Raw genomic sequence first — 16,144 nt, 5'->3', positions numbered from 1 at the left:
TAACCTGCGAGAGAGACTGACAGACAGACAGACAGACAGACAGACAGACAGACAGACAGATAAGCACACAGTTAAAACCCAAAACACAGACAAAGAAAGAAATAGAGATAAAAGAAACAGTTAAAACAGTTCCTCCGTGTTATTTGAAAAAAAACCGAGAAAGGGAAGCTACTGGGCGCAGTGTTATCACGGTCTTTGTCTGCTTGTCTCTGTGTCTGAGTCTGTCACTCTCGCTGTCTCGTACACACTCTGTCAGTCTATCAATCTGTATGATTATCTGCCTGTCTGTCTGTCATTGTCTCTCTTTACACCCCTCTCTCTCTTTCTCTCTCTGTCCCTCTCTCTCTCTCGCGCACGTGCGCATTCTCTCTCTTTTTCTTCTATTTCTTTTCTTCTTCTTCGTTTTCTTCTTCTTCCTCTTTTTCTTTTTTTCTTTTTGTTGTTCTTTTTCATCTCTCTCGGTTTATTTCCACAGACTATGCAGAAGACAAATTCTGCAGAGCTGCGCTTCACTCAACTTTTTTGTCTGTGTCTATTTATCTTTCTCTCTATGTCTCTGTCTCTCTCTTTCCGAGTCTCTCTCTTTGTCTGTCTGTCTGTTTCTTTCTCCGTCTCTCTTTCTCTCTCTCTGTCTGTCTGTCTGTCTGTCTGTAAAGCTGTCATAACTGTTCCTTTTATTTCTATCTCTTTCCTTGCCCGTTCGGCATTCACGACACCGCCCTCTCTTGGTTCCGGAACTACCTCCAGACGGAACCGCTCTCAGACTGTCACCACTGATTCGTTCTCTTCTCAGCCTGTCCCTGTCCGCTTCGGCGTCCCACAAGGGTCTGTCCTCGGCGCTGTCCTTTTCACCCTGTACACTCAACCCCTCTCCCTGGTCATCGAACGCCACGGCTTGAACTACAACTCCTTTGCCGATGACACGCAGCTCCAGAACAGCGCCAAGCCGGAGGACGTTGACCATCTCCTGGGATCCATCTCCAGTTGTTTCACTGACATCAAGAACTGGATGACTGAGAACAAGTTGAAGCTGAACAGTGAGAAGACGGAGGCCCTTCTCGTTGGAACACGACAGAAGATTGCTTCCCTCACTGTGACCGACCTCCAGCTGGATGACGCGACTGTTCCATTCTCCCCTGCTGTCAAGAGCCTTGGCGTCTTTCTCGACTCCACTCTCTCCATGCAGACACACATCTCCTTCATCATCAAGACCTGCTTTTTCCACCTACGACGCATCGCCTCCATCCGTCGCTACCTCACCCACCGACGCCTGTGGAGTCAAGCTGGTTGTCTCCCTCATCTTCAGTCGTCTGGACTACTGCAACTCCCTTCTGGCTGGCCTCCCCGCCTCATCCATTCATGGCCTACAACGAGTCCAGAACGCTGCTGCCAGGCTGACGTTGAGGAAGACGAAGCGAGACCACATCACCCCCCTACTTCGCTCCTTGCACTGGCTCCCTGTCAACACCCGAATCTCATACAAACTGTCCACTCTCGTCTACAAGTGTCTCAACGACTCTGCTCCCGAGTACCTTCAATCCTCCCTGGACCTGTACACCCAGCCCTCCGACCGTCCCCTTCGTTCTGCTGCTGACCCACTCCGCCTTCACATCCCTCGCTCGAAACTCGCATCTGCTGGTCAGCGTGCATTCCCCTCCGCGGGCCCCTCAGTCTGGAACTCCCTGCCGCTTGAGCTTCGCCAGAGCCCCTCTCTTGACGCGTTCAAGAGTAGGTTGAAGACTCAGTTCTTCCCGTAGCTGGCTGCGACTTTCATGTTCGACGTGATGTGTTGTGCCCCAAAAGACATTCTTGTGCTGTGCTCTGTGAGAGGTGTTTTCTTTGTGTTTAATATTATTTTGTTTGGACCTAACTATTGATGTATACATTATTGTTAAACAGTTGTTTGTTGTATGTTTATCAGGGTTTGCTAGTGTGTGATAGGGTTCATGTCCGTCTGTAGATGTTAGTTTCTTTGTTAGTCCTGTGTTGACAACTCTTCGACAAGCGCTTAGAACAGTACCCACGGAATACGCGCTATATAAGCTTCATATTGATTGATTGATTGATTTTGTTTCGAATTTTGACTGTGTGCCTATCTGTCTGTCTGTCTGTCTGTCTCTCTCGCAGAAATCTGTAGTGCTGCTCATTACTGTTCTTCTTATCTCTCCATTATTCTCATTGGCTCTCCATTGGTTAGTCTGGTTGTCTCTGTCTATCTGTATGTCACTCTCCATCCATTCGAGTCATCTTTTAAGTCCAATTTGAAAACTCACTTGTTCCAACAACATTACGGATAGTTCCTTAGCATAGAGTCTGGGGATGTGAGATGTGCATGTGTTGTTTGAATCTGACAGTGACTATGAATTTTGTATACATGTACATGTATTGTTGTCATGCGCTTTGAACTTCTGATAAGGCGCTTTATAAATGCCCGTTATTATTATTATTATTATTATTATTATGTCTCTCTCCCCCCCCCTCTCTCTCTCTCTCTCCCATCTCTCTCTGCCCCCCCCCCCCCCCCCCCCTCTCTCTCTCTGTCTGTCTCTCTATGTCTCTGTCTGTCTCTCTCATTTATTGTCTGTGCCTGCCTGTCTTTCTGTTTTTACACCCCCGGTATAGGGGTGTGTATAGGTTTCGGTCGATGTGTTTGTTTGTTTGTTTGTTAGTTTGTGTGTTTGTGTTCGCATATAGATCTCAAGAATGAACGGACCGATCGTCACCAAACTTGGTGAACAGGTTCTATACATTCCTGAGACGGTCCTTACAAAAATTGGGACCAGTCAAACACACGGTTAGGGAGTTATTGGTGGATTAAAATTATACAAGGACTTATAGAGGGACATCTTAATGGTCAAAGGGAAATAACCATTCTCACTCAGTCACTGCCACCAACTGAGAAGGTTATTTCCCTTTGACGGGGGTGTTTTTCCTACCTCGGAGGAATTTCTTGTTATATCTGTCTTACAATCTGCCTGTGACTGCCTGTTTGTTTCTCTCCACACCCCGTTTAATACTGATACTTATACTGTTTACAAAATGGCCTCAGTTATGGCTGCTGTCATTAGCACATTAAGGTGGTGCCTCCTTTGAAAAACAACCTGCCTGGTGAGCACAACGAAGGTAATTTATTTGTTAATGGTTCAGGACAGTTTTTTTTTTTAGAGATTTTTTTTGTATTAAAGGTGGTCGTCAACATTTTTGTTTTTTTTCAATAATCTTATGGATAGATTTCGATAAAAAGTTATGTTAGATGATGAAAGAACCATGTGGAAAAAAATTACAGAAAAAAATATGTGTAACAAAAGTTTATTTTAGGGTATTGTGTCTCTGACACTTCCAATATTTTGTTTTCCGTTTGCTGAGAACATGTGCTTTGCCTAAAACATCGACCAATTAAATTCTTGTCACTATGCTGACAGCCACACCCACACAATCACAGCAACAGTTTGACACTGGGTATTGGAGCGCTGTCCACGATTTTTTTTAAACGAACGAAATGCACGGTATTCGAGAGGAGTTTTGCACTCGGCATTTCCCAAATAAGAATATCTTATTATGCTGAAATACTACAATGAATTTTCAAACGGCTACCCTTGCTTCGTCCTTCTAAATCGAAGGGGGGTGTATTTTTGATATTTGTAGGGAATAGACTCTGCATTTTAATGGTCAAATGGAGATTTCTTTATAACAAGAAGAGCAAACGCTCGATCGAGTCACTTTCGCAGTTCTGAATATTATATGAGGCATCAGATGGACAGGAAGAAATTGCTATTCACAACACAATGAGTCACGTTCACATAAAATTTGAGCCCGGTCACTTTTATAGTTTCCGAGAAAAGCCCAACGTTAAGTTGTGTGTTGCCGAACAGAAAAGGCTAGTTATCTCCCTTGTTTTTTCTGATAACGTTCGTAAAAGGCTACAGATGTAAATACTTTGATGTAAAGAATAATCCTACAAAGTTTCAATCACATCCGATGAACTTTGTCAAAGATATAAAATGTCTAATTTTTCCTTTGACGCTGACCTGTGACCTTGAAAAAGGTCAAAGGTCAACGAAACCTTGACGGGCGCTGTGGCGTGGTGGTAAGACGTCGGCCTCCTAATCGGAAGGTCGAGGGTTCGAATCCCGGCCGCGGCCGCCTGGTGGGTTAAGTGTGGAGATTTTTCCGATCTCCCAGGTCAACTTATGTGCAGACCTGCTAGTGGCTTATCCCCCTTCGTGTGTACACGCAAGCACAAGACCAAGTGCGCACGTAAAAGATCCTGTAATCCATGTCAGAGTTCGGTGGGTTATAGAAACACGAAAATACCCAGCATGCTTCCTCCGAAAGCGGCGTATGGCTGCCTAAATGGCGGGGTAAAAACGGTCATGCACGTAAAATTCCACTCGTGCAAAAACACGACTGTACGTGGGAGTCTAAGCCCATGAACAAAGAAGAAGAAGAAGAAGAACGAAACCATCGTTAAAGTGTAGAGGTCATTGGAGGTCACGACTAAACAAAATATGAGCCCGATCGCTTTGATAGTTTCCGAGAAAAGTCCAACGTTAAGGTGGTGTCTACGGACGGCCGGACAGACTAACACTGACCGATTACATAGAGTCACTTTTTCTCAAGTGACTCAAAAATGTAGACAAGGACCTTTAACTATGGTTGTCTTCCTGTATGATAGGACTGATCTTGCACACTGTTATTGACAGAGAGCAGGCTGAAAAAGATTTGAAGTGTTCATTTTTTAAATTATGTTCCAATGTTTTAAGATGAAAACTTAACCTTGCATAACTTTCCGGAAGCTCTCTTTCTCTCTTGCTTGCGCGCTCTCTCTCTCTCTCTCTCTCTCTCTCACTCACTGCTTTTGTATATGTTTACTGTCCTTGTGTTTTCCTCATGTTTGACTATATTACATAAGCAGTGTGTGTCACTGGAGCTTCATGTTTGCAATACACTTTTAACCAACCTACAAACACACTCAGAGTCCAAATTGTCACGTGGTAGAAGAATCTTGAACAGCTGAACATTACTTCTTCTTTTTTTTAATCATAAATGTATAAACATTACATGAACACGCTATGTTCATTTCCATCCTTTCCATCAGTTTTAATAAATGCTTACATTGTTACATAGTGACAATGTTAAAAACATCTCAAAGTATTTCACGGTTCACTCCACTCAAAAAGCACAAATCTGACCCAACAAAAGCTGTGAACTCTCTTATCTGCTAACCCTTGACTGAAATTTACCAGAACAAAAAAAATCCTCAATCATTAAAACTTTATCACAGATGTAGAAAACCCCTTTTTTGATTAGCTTTTCAATTTGGTAAAAATCCCACAACAGAGACAAAAGTTCTGAACCAAAAATTCATCTAATTCACCAATCACCACAACAACTTCATCAAGAAAAAACCGCAAGTTACAGCATTCTGCTACCCTGTACTAGCAAAAACCTCTCACAATGGTTCATTTAACACATACAAGGTTAAAATATACAATATTGTTACTAATTACTGACGAAAGTAATACATGTAACAGTACAATGCCAAGGAAACTGTTTTTGCAATGCTGCAAAAAGTGTTACAAAAGTTCAAATGGGAGTGTTTAGTTTCACAAACAGAGATTTGTTCCTTTTCCTTTTTTTTCGACAGCACTCAAGGAAAGCAATATATGTGTGCTGACTCAACTGTTCAAAAACAACTGCATGTATTCACAACAGGGAAAGCAGATGTGTCCCATCTATACACAACCTCAAATACAACACATATAAAATGCATTAAAAATGCATGTTGGTGGGGTAAAACTAAAAACAACAACCTTTTCTCATACAAATCTGACACCAAGAAACACAAACTGGTCCCATAATAACGATTAATATCAAGAATAACAAACAACAAAATGTCTCCAAAACTATGATTTTGTCATACCCATGATTTTGTCAAGCAACCAGGTAACTTCAAACAAAACAAACATTGAGTGCAAGAAAAATTGCACATATACAATAAAATGCATTAAAAATGCATATTGGTGGGAAAAATGCACACAAAAGAACCCTGATGAAAGACAAGCACAGAAAACCTAAAACAAAAATTACTTTGGACCTGCTACAATGTTGAATTAGTGTTGTGTCACTTTATTTTAAACAAAATACCATGAACATCTGAAGATTCCTAATCTGTGACAGTCGAACAGGAATTATATCATAATGCAAATAATTGCATCCATTGGTTAATATCTTAAAAATAAAAAAATTGAAAATTAGAAAATTAACAGTCCTGAAAACATACTGCCTTTCAAAGCAGTCACAAGCAAACAAAAAAACAAAAAAACAAAACAAAGGAAATAAGCCCAAAATATATGAGTATTGCGATGCTGGATGGGATCCAAACAAAGAAATTTCAAGCATTGTGGAAAATGTAAAAGCAGGGGGAAATAGCTTGGTTCTTGTAGCAATTATTACAGAGCTCCTATCACAGAAAAAAAGGCCCAAATTCTTTTCATTGTGAACAGTATCAGGGGTTCTATGGCGGCAAAGTACCTTTGCATTCAATATGTGTAGTAAATACAAGAAAAATGCATCAATAAATTGTATACACGCTGCCTGGCTTCTACAGGGCCACTGAAGCTACTATAAGTACTTTAAAAAAAAATCATGTTATAAACAAAGTATTGTGAGGTATGTGCATACATTTGTATGAGGCTATACAAGTATTAAGTAACAAATAAACTTGTTCTTCACTCCAAAACAGACACAACCTTTTCAGATAAAAAATGTATATCTTCCTAAATATCTGGAAATGATCACAACCAAAACATTTTCATCAAAATAGTCCAGAATGATAATTTTTCTTGAAAAAGCTTCAAGACAAATGTGCTTAATTTCAACAACAACAGCAAAAACAACAGTAACAACAACAAGAACATCACCTAGCTGTATCAAAACCAGACAAGGTGTGTTTTATTCAAATTCTGAACAGAATTGTGAGGTCTACTGCTTTCAGTAATGCAGATTCAGTTTCTTCATACAAAGACTTCTTCAAGCAGATTCAAATTACTTACTCCTGAGGAAATATAAGCAAAGAGAAAGGGAGAAAAATGCAAGCAGAAAAACAAAGAAATACCATCAATACATTTCATTTTTAGTGGCTTGTTTCTCTGACCGTGATGCACAAAAGTGTACAGAAACGTGACAGAATCTGGCCTTTGGTCAAATGAGTTGTCAAAAACAAGAACTAAACCACCCAAGAAGAATCCTATACCAGCCAAAATCACGCTGTTTCACCGTAACAAATTATTTTGGCCTGATGAAGTGTACTTGTACAGAATCAGACAGAAACATGGGATTGCATCTGGACTGATCAGCAAAACGTTATACCCTGTACTAAACAAAAGGGAAAGCCTAGAGCAGCCAACAAATAATACACACAAAGACCTGCATCAAGCAAAAGAACCACTCATAAGCCTCAGAATTCTTTGGGCATGACGCAGTTCCTAGGTGCAGAAATGTGTAAATCTGGTTTGCAAGGTGAAATGCTACATCATAAAGTAAGAAGATCTTGCATCTGACTTGACCAATGATCTTCATCCCTTAGCAGTTCTTCGTGGACAATATAGTCCACTGGCATTGAAATGCATGTCCCTGATGTGTGACAGTACAGTGAAATATCAAATCATTCAAAATATTTCCTCTCCAAGGTTTCTAAAGTGCCAGGAGACTTTTCACTTTGACTTCTAATAGTCTCTTTCTTGTGTCATCATTTTCATCTCATTTCTGAGAAATTATCTTGCCCAGTGCCAGATCAACGCACTTCATCTTCAAGCAGTTCCTTGGGCACAACATAGTCGACGGGTGTGGAATGCGGCCCCGATGTATGGCGGAATCGAGGCTGAACGGTGAAACGATACGTCCTGGCAGGCAATAGCCCGTGGGTTACCGTCGTTAGCGTGTCACCGGATACCCGCACACGCAGCGTCTGTTCGGCTTCCACGTCTTTTCGCACTAGGATGTAGTCTGTTGACAGCAGAAAGCATTGGGAAAAGTGATGAGAACCAAAACGAGCAGACACATAGCCTCACACAGACTGATGAAAAAACAGACATGCAGACACAGACATACACATTTACACTCACACACAGACAGACACACACACATGACATCCACACATACGCTCTTCTCGCCTCTTCCTCCCCTTCGCCCCCCCCCCTCTTTTTCTCTCAAAAGACTAACAGCAATACTGACGCTGAATTCTGCGATTGCCCTTGGAAGGAGGTTGCCAGCTGATAATGGCAGAGTAGGGGTCATCAGGGGAGGTAGCCACTGTCACATCTTCCACAGGGCCTCCATGCACTGAAATTGCAAAATGTAAGGTGAGAAAATTGAATGTGTCATGCAAAAAGTTTGTGAGAGTAGTCTTCTAAGTCTTCTAAGACTTTTAAGATGTAAGATTTTACTCCCCCATGTGACCCTGTGGGGACGCAGAACAAGATGCAGCCCACATCCTGCAGGAATCTCCAACCCCTGAGGAGAGAGATTTGGACCAAGCCGACGACCCTCCACGAGAAGCTGCATGGACCTGTGGAGGCTCTACATAAGACCACCAGCTTCATAACCAGAGCTGGACTCCAAGTGTAAAGGCGAACGGCAAGAAGAAGAAAGAAGACTTCAGTCAGCTGAAAACTAACATCTCTTCCACTATCCTGCTAAGTTTCAAATTACTAATACACAAGTATACAGAAACATTATAGCTGTTTGTGGCACTACTACTTTGTACATTTTCAGCCAGCTTTATGTGAGAGGTGAAACAGAACTGTAGAATGGGGGGAGGGTTCAACTGTAGTACATCGGTGTTGAAGTCTGTCTGTTCCTCTTTGTCTGCCTGTGTAACTGCTTATTTCTGTCTGAGTTTGTTTGTGTGTTCCGGCATGTGCTTTTACACCCCCCGAGTCAATTATTAAGAAAAATCTATCTGCCCTCTGAACATCTGATGGTCGCCCTACACACACACCTCGGCCCCAATCCCCAACCCCCTAAAAAACTTCCTGCTCCTAGCCTGAGATTCAGACATATCATATAAATCAATGGAGCCTGCAATACAGTGGGCCCCGAAAACACACCAACCTTTAGGGGTCTTATAGGGAACGACTCGTGATAGAGGACCGTATCCTTTGACGTTTCGAGCCTGCACCTTGAAGAAATACTTGGTGCTGGGCGAAAGGTTACCGACGGTGAGTGAAGTCTGCTCACCGTTCATAGCTTTCACCTGCCACTCACCGATGGGCTGTTTGCGGTGAATGGTTGAGAACACCAGGTACCCTGTACATTGAAAAGTGTATGGAAATAATACTTGAAAAGATCAGAATAAAATGTCAGGAGCGGAGAGAATCATCACAACTCTGTATCCTTTTAAATATCGCAAACAATCCTTCTCTTTCAAACCTTCTAAAAAGCAAAGAAAGTCGCCTGCTTTGTACACACTTGCAGCCTTTCATACTCAGAAGTGGAGTACTTAGGATCGAAAAACGTATCTGTTTCTTTCTATTCTGCTTTTCTCCTGTGTGAAAAAATGCAGGCAGAGAGCATTTGAATGTGATAACAGAAAATTCATTATTTTGAAATCTTTAAACTGATAACAAAATAGTCATGATTTCAGAAACACAGGTGTAATATGAACAAACACCTACAAAGCACATCTAATATCAAGCAGTCTTACCAATAATTCTTCTTCTTCGTTCATGGGCTGAAACTCGAACGTTCACTAATACTTTTTGCACAAGTGGGTTTTTACATGTATGACCGTTTTTACCCCGCCATTCAGGCAGCATATACGCCGTTTTGTGGGGGAATCTTACCAGTAATGATGCCATTGGGTGTTGGTGGGGGGTTCCATGTGATTTTGGCCACTGCAGGGTCATCTTCTGCCAGCATCACAGTCACATTCACAGGAGAGGTTGCAGGTGCTGTAACATCACATATCATGTACACTGGACTGGTAACACTATACTACACAGTGGTATAGTAGAACCCCTGTTTTGACCCTCCAATTTAAGACTCCCTCTCTTTTAAGACCTTGTTTTCTCAGATATTTTGTTCATAACCTCTGTACATTTACCCACATTTTAAGACTCCCTCATTTGAAGACTCCCTCATTTGAAGACTCCCTTTAAGACTCCCTCATTTTAAGACTCCCTCATGTTAAGACTCCCTCATTTTAAGACTCCCTCATGTTAAGACTCCCTCATTTGAAGACTCCCTCATTTTAAGACTCCCTCATTTTAAGACTCCCTCATTTGAAGACTCCCTCATTTGAAGACTCCCTTTAAGACTCCCTCATTTTAAGACTCCCTCATGTTACGACTCCCACATTTTAAGACTCCCTCATGTTAAGACTCCCTCATTTAAGACTCCCTCATGTTAAGACTCCCTCATTTTAAGACTCCCTCATTTTAAGACTCCCTCATTTTAAGACTCCCTTTAAGACTCCCTCATTTTAAGACTCCCACATTTTAAGACTCCCTCATTTTAAGACTCCCACATTTTAAGACTCCCTCATTTTAAGACTCCCTCATTTGAAGACTCCCTTTAAGACTCCCTCATTTGAAGACTCCCTTTAAGACTCCCTCATTTTAAGACTCCCTCATTTTAAGACTCCCACATTTTAAGACTCCCTCATTTTAAGACTCCCACATTTTAAGACTCCCTCATTTTAAGACTCCCTCATGTTAAGACTCCCTCATTTTAAGACTCCCTCATTTTAAGACTCCCACATTTTAAGACTCCCTCATTTTAAGACTCCCTCATTTTAATACTCCCACATTTTAAGACTCCCTCATTTGAAGACTCCCTCATTTGAAGACTCCCTTTAAGACTCCCTCATTTTAAGACTCCCTCATGTTAAGACTCCCTCATGTTAAGACTCCCTCATTTGAAGACTCCCTCATTTGAAGACTCCCTCATTTGAAGACTCCCTTTAAGACTCCCTCATTTTAAGACTCCCCCATTTTAAGACTCTCACATTTTAAGACTCATTTTAAGACCTGATTTTCCTAGATTTGTATATATGTCTTAACAGGGGGATTTCACTGTAGCTCTGATGAGACGAAAGCCTTGGGACCAGCCAAATGTCCCTACGTGCTGCATGTGTTCTCTCAAGGCAGATGGACTTTAGTCGGGTAAATAAACGAAAGGACAGCAGAAGGTGTCCTTTCTTAAAAGGTGTCATCTCATCGGAGTTACCACTGTACTTTTTTTTAACCTGAATTGCTGGCAATGATTTTTTAATTTTTTATTTCCAAACAGTTGTGCATGCATAAGTATATTTTCCCAATGACAGAGAAACAGACTACAAAAATCATAAGTGTTTCATTATATGTATTAGACATTGCCCATTTTAAAAGAATACCAAAGAAAATGACATGGAAATAAAAGCACCCATGAATTTATGACTGAGAAAATAATGTTTAGAAACATTAAAGATAAAGAACATGTCTTATAACCGTGAAAAAAGCTAGCTAGCATCAGGTGACATTAAGCATTATAATATCCATCATGACGCGCCATCATTCCTTACTTTTTACCAACCTGAAGAAGGTAGCAACAAGATTTTAAAATATTGATAAAGAATGTACCAAACCTGGTAACTGTTGTGTTCTCATTTTGTTTAAATATTAAGCCTTTTTGTATAATTCCAAACAAAACTGTGTCTGTGTCAACGTATGACACTAAGAATAGCATCTGAAAGTCACCAAAACAAAGCATCTGTGCAACAACAAAAAACTGTTTCCCTTCCGACCAACCACAACCGAATCTTCCACTCACCAGCCTCCAAAGTCTTGTTATACACAGGTATGCTCCATTCGCTGTGCCGATCCCCTCGATTCAGGCGCACAGCAAACTCGTAAAAGGTGTTTGGCACCAAGTCCACCAGGTAAAGGCTAGGGAAGAATGGAGGGCTGAGGTAGGTGTAGTTGGAGACATGGTGACTGTTGCCGCTGCTGTTGACCACTGCGCCGTATCGGACGGTGTAAGTGGACGACGCATCGGAATTGCCGTCAGTGTAGCCAATCCCGTGCATGGAGTCACGCCAGCTCATGATGGCGGATGTGGAGGAGAGGATGATGACTTTCAGGTCTGTGGGAGCTCTCAGTTCTGCTGTTAAGTCTGTTGAATGAAGGAATGATTGGAAGTGGTCAGGTGAAATTTGGATTCCAAATATTTCATTGGTTGGGGAGTATGTTTAGATGTAGTACGCACACACACATGCACCCCTGCACGCATGCATGCCTGCGTCCACACACACACATGAAGCCACATAATACTTTATTTCTAGTTATCTCCCCTCTGTTGCACTCAAGCCTACCTCTAAATCTACACCCTGCCTTCTCTCTATGCAGAGTGTGAATGTTTCCTGCACTGACTTTATCAATGACACCTACATCAATCTGCAGAATTAATTCATTAATAAAAAATCCCCACTCTGCACAGGCAGGAACCAGCTTGTTGATTGTTCATACATGTGCAAGTGCAAGGATACTCTTATCCAATGCGAATGTCAGGACAGATGAACACAGCATGTAAGGCCTAAAAAATAAAAATCTGTTTACGGTAACATAGGCCCAAAAAATAGGGTCGGTAGGTCGGGATTTTTATTTATATATTTTTTTTCTTCCAAATAACCATATTTTTTAGTTATTCTGCCAAAAAACAAAGACTTTTTTATTTATTTTTTTTCCCAAATGGCAAAAAAAAGTCTAGGGTCGCGCGAAAAAATAGGGTCGGTCGGGATACCGTAAACAGACTATTTTTTGGGGGGGCCTAAGGTATCTTTTAACTGACCAGCAGGTACAGTGTAGCGAATGAGGTGAGAAGCCGGTCCAAATCGCGTGTCCGTGCGCGCCTGGACCTTGATGTTGTAAGCCGTGCTGGGTTTCAGTTGGTGCAAGACCAGGGAATTCTTCTCCCCTTGGATGCCTTCTGCTGAGAACTGCAGGGACTGCTCCTTGCTGTATAGCACAATGTAACCTGTGGGGTAAAAAGAAAAAATTCAAAACAAATCATGGATTAACATGTGTCACAGTCCCGAAGGAGAATGAGGTGTTTGGCGAACGGAGCGAGGCACAGGCAACAAACCAAACAAATGTAGAATGGGAAATAACGAACGAGAAAGAATAAACGTTAACAAGACTTTATTTACAAATTATCGATAGAAAAGAAACCTACATAAACCTACCGTATTTGACGGATTACAAGACGCACCGTTGTATAAGCCGCATCCCCGACTGTTAAAAAAAAAAATTGGGACGAGCCACGTATAGGCCGCGTCATTATATTAGCCGCCGTCAAAAACAATATAATCAGATCGTGTCAATCAATCAAAACATCCAGTCAAACGAAAGTACGGTATTTGGCAAAATCGGTTCCGAGAATAAACAAGTGAAACAAAGAAGAAAAGTGAAAAAGTTTGAAGAAAAATATCACACACACAATTGAATTTGTAACCAACACACACATGTAGTCCCGCCCGGAATTAGCTTTTTTGGGATGATTTATGACTTTTGCACACATTTCGAGCAGACGAAAACACAACATGGCGGCTCTCGCTCCTCCAACTATCGGCGAGACACAAAAAACCAAAATCTCACACACGCGAGATCCTGATACATCCGGTGTTTCTCTGAACGCTATCTTGTCACGACGACTTGTTGACAAACGAAGATTCGCGAAAGAAAGAGAAAAGTGCCGACTCTTGAGTAGAGAGCTAATAAAGTATCGGTAATCGCTAATCGAGCAAAATGAAAATCCGCGGCGACTTCCATTAGGTGAAGGCTATTCAAGTTTAGGTAATGTTTTAGCCGCATCTTTTTATAAGCCGCAATGCGATTTTTTTTGAAAAAAAGTCGCGGCTTGTAGTCCGTCAAATACGGTAACCTAAGAGAGAAAAGCCTACCAAATGAATTAACCAATGAAAGCAAAGAAGGCAAAATAAGAAAACAGGAGTGTTAGTCTAACCTAAATATTCTACCATATACCCTACTGCACATCCATACCTTTCGCTGTCCTAGCCTGCACTGATTCCTACACAGCTCACACACATTTCATTCGCAAATCATTCAACCACGACTATACACTAATTCATGTGCATCCCGAATCTCTCCTCACAAGCGTACTCTGATCACAGGCGGAAGGTATCGTCCACTGGACTACTACTATCACAGAAAGACTACAAGGTCTGTCACTCACCTTCGAGTCTTCTGTGTTCTTGGAGTCGCTTCCTGGGGAAAAATATTGTTCAAGACGGTTTGCCTCTTCCTACAGTCTGTGTAAGGTCAAATAAATACAGTTGAATGATTGTTTGAACTATTATGTGCCTTTAGTTTTCAGCTTTCGTCCGCTGCAGGTTGTTATTATCCATCATTTGGACGAATCTTCGTTCGCGAGCCGCTAATCCACTTGGGGGACAAATCATGTATCCGCACCGAATATGCATACCAGCGCTCATTGGTCTAAAACATATGTAAATATTGTGCAGCAAAGGGAAGCTACCCATGAGAAAATAATCATCGAATATCCTGTTATTAACCAATGAGCGCTGGTATGCATATTCGGTGCGGATACATGATTTGTCCCCCAAGTGGATTAGCGGCTCGCGAACGAAGATTCGTCCAAATGATGGATAATAACAACCTGCAGCGGACGGAAGCTGAAAACTAAAGGCACATAATAGTTCAAACAATCATTCAACTGTATTTATTTGACCTTACACAGACTGTAGGAAGAGGCAAACCGTCTTGAACAATATTTTTTCCCAGGAAGCGACTCCAAGAACACAGAAGACTCGAAGGTGAGTAACAGACCTTGTAGTCTTTCTGTGATAGTAGTAGTCCAGTGGACGATACCTTCAGCCTATGCTCTGACTCAGCAAATTCATACCCCGTTCATTCCTAACACAAACACTTGTGACAAAATGTTTTAAATGAAATAAGAAACAACATTAAACAACAAAATACAGAAAAAAATACAGTTTTATGAATGACTTATCGAGTAGGTCAAGCAAAAAGAACTTTTTGTGTTTGTACCAACAGAGCAGACAATAAATTTGTATCGCATTGTATGGTTCTCAATGTCTTGTATTGTATTCACTATTGTACATGTATTGCACTATATTGCATTGTATTGTATGGTGTTGTTTAACATTCTAGAGGATACCAACCTCCATTTCTGACTCTCTTCTCAAGCACCTGAACTTGTCATCATAGGGCTCTGTCAGTGCATGTTAGCAAATCAGTGGAATTTAAATCAAAAATTTTAGTAATAAATTTTCATTTGATTAATATACTTACCCAACTCACATATAGCAATTAACCCTAGTTCAGTGCTGGTAACGCTGTACGCGTCCCCTTGGTAACAAGGAAGGCGCCTCTAAAAAAAGAGTGACATGAGACCCGTAAGGGTGTCTAAGCCAGCCCGGAAACGAGACTGCCTTCCGTATGCGCGCGCATACACCGCCATATGCAATTCATTCTAAAGCGAAGCCCAACTCACTCCTTTTTTAGACCCAAACACCCACCACAGCGGGGAGGCGGGAGGGAATAAACGATGTGAGTTGGGTAAGTATATTAATCAAATGAAAATTTATTACTAAAATTTTTGATTAAATTACATATCTTACCCAACTCACATATAGCAGATTGCTACTATAGGTGGCGGGTATATAGAGAAATCATGAAATTAGAACCTGTTCCAAGGCTACCATAACCGGTAACGCGGAACTGCCGTCCTGTCCCAAGACGTCTCTGAGGGAGAGGTTAATAAAAACCTCCTCAGACCGCCCGTAAGCCGACTCCAGTACTTCAGCCAAACGGCCCGACCAGAGGACTGTCAAAGAGGAGGCCCAAGGCCTTGCCTCATACGGTGAGAGGCAAAACTGCCCTAACATCTCCAGACTGTGTTAATCACCAGGTAAGCACCTGTCTGATCAAAGTGGAGACTCACTTGGTTAAATAAACTTTCGCAATATCCTTACACCTTGCTGTGCTAAGTGATATCATAAAAGCTTCAGATTTTCTGACCCAATGCCGAGTCCGTGACAGGTACCTTCTGAGAGTCCTCACGGGACAAATAACCACATCAAGCTCCCCAGGAGCAAGAGTCC

At 41.6% G+C, this 16,144-nt stretch overlaps 1 protein-coding gene across 1 annotated transcript in view; it reads right to left on the bottom strand.

The window, feature by feature from the left end:
• Positions 1-5,020: 5,020 nt before the first annotated feature.
• LOC138962268 (neogenin-like) overlaps positions 5,021-16,144 on the bottom strand; it is a 35,062-nt gene continuing 23,938 nt past the window's right edge. Inside the window, exons 15-20 of the mRNA XM_070334017.1 lie at positions 12,829-13,014; positions 11,812-12,153; positions 9,846-9,953; positions 9,115-9,309; positions 8,236-8,343; positions 5,021-8,007 (exon numbers count right to left, since the gene is read on the bottom strand). Coding sequence (XP_070190118.1) covers positions 7,796-8,007; positions 8,236-8,343; positions 9,115-9,309; positions 9,846-9,953; positions 11,812-12,153; positions 12,829-13,014 — 1,151 coding nt within the window. The 3' untranslated portion in view covers positions 5,021-7,795. The remainder of the gene's footprint in view (positions 8,008-8,235; positions 8,344-9,114; positions 9,310-9,845; positions 9,954-11,811; positions 12,154-12,828; positions 13,015-16,144) is intronic.

The sequence above is a fragment of the Littorina saxatilis genome, linkage group LG3, assembly GCF_037325665.1.
Source record: "Littorina saxatilis isolate snail1 linkage group LG3, US_GU_Lsax_2.0, whole genome shotgun sequence".
Classification (NCBI taxonomy): domain Eukaryota; kingdom Metazoa; phylum Mollusca; class Gastropoda; order Littorinimorpha; family Littorinidae; genus Littorina; species Littorina saxatilis.
This window is presented reverse-complemented; position numbering and strand designations above follow the sequence as displayed.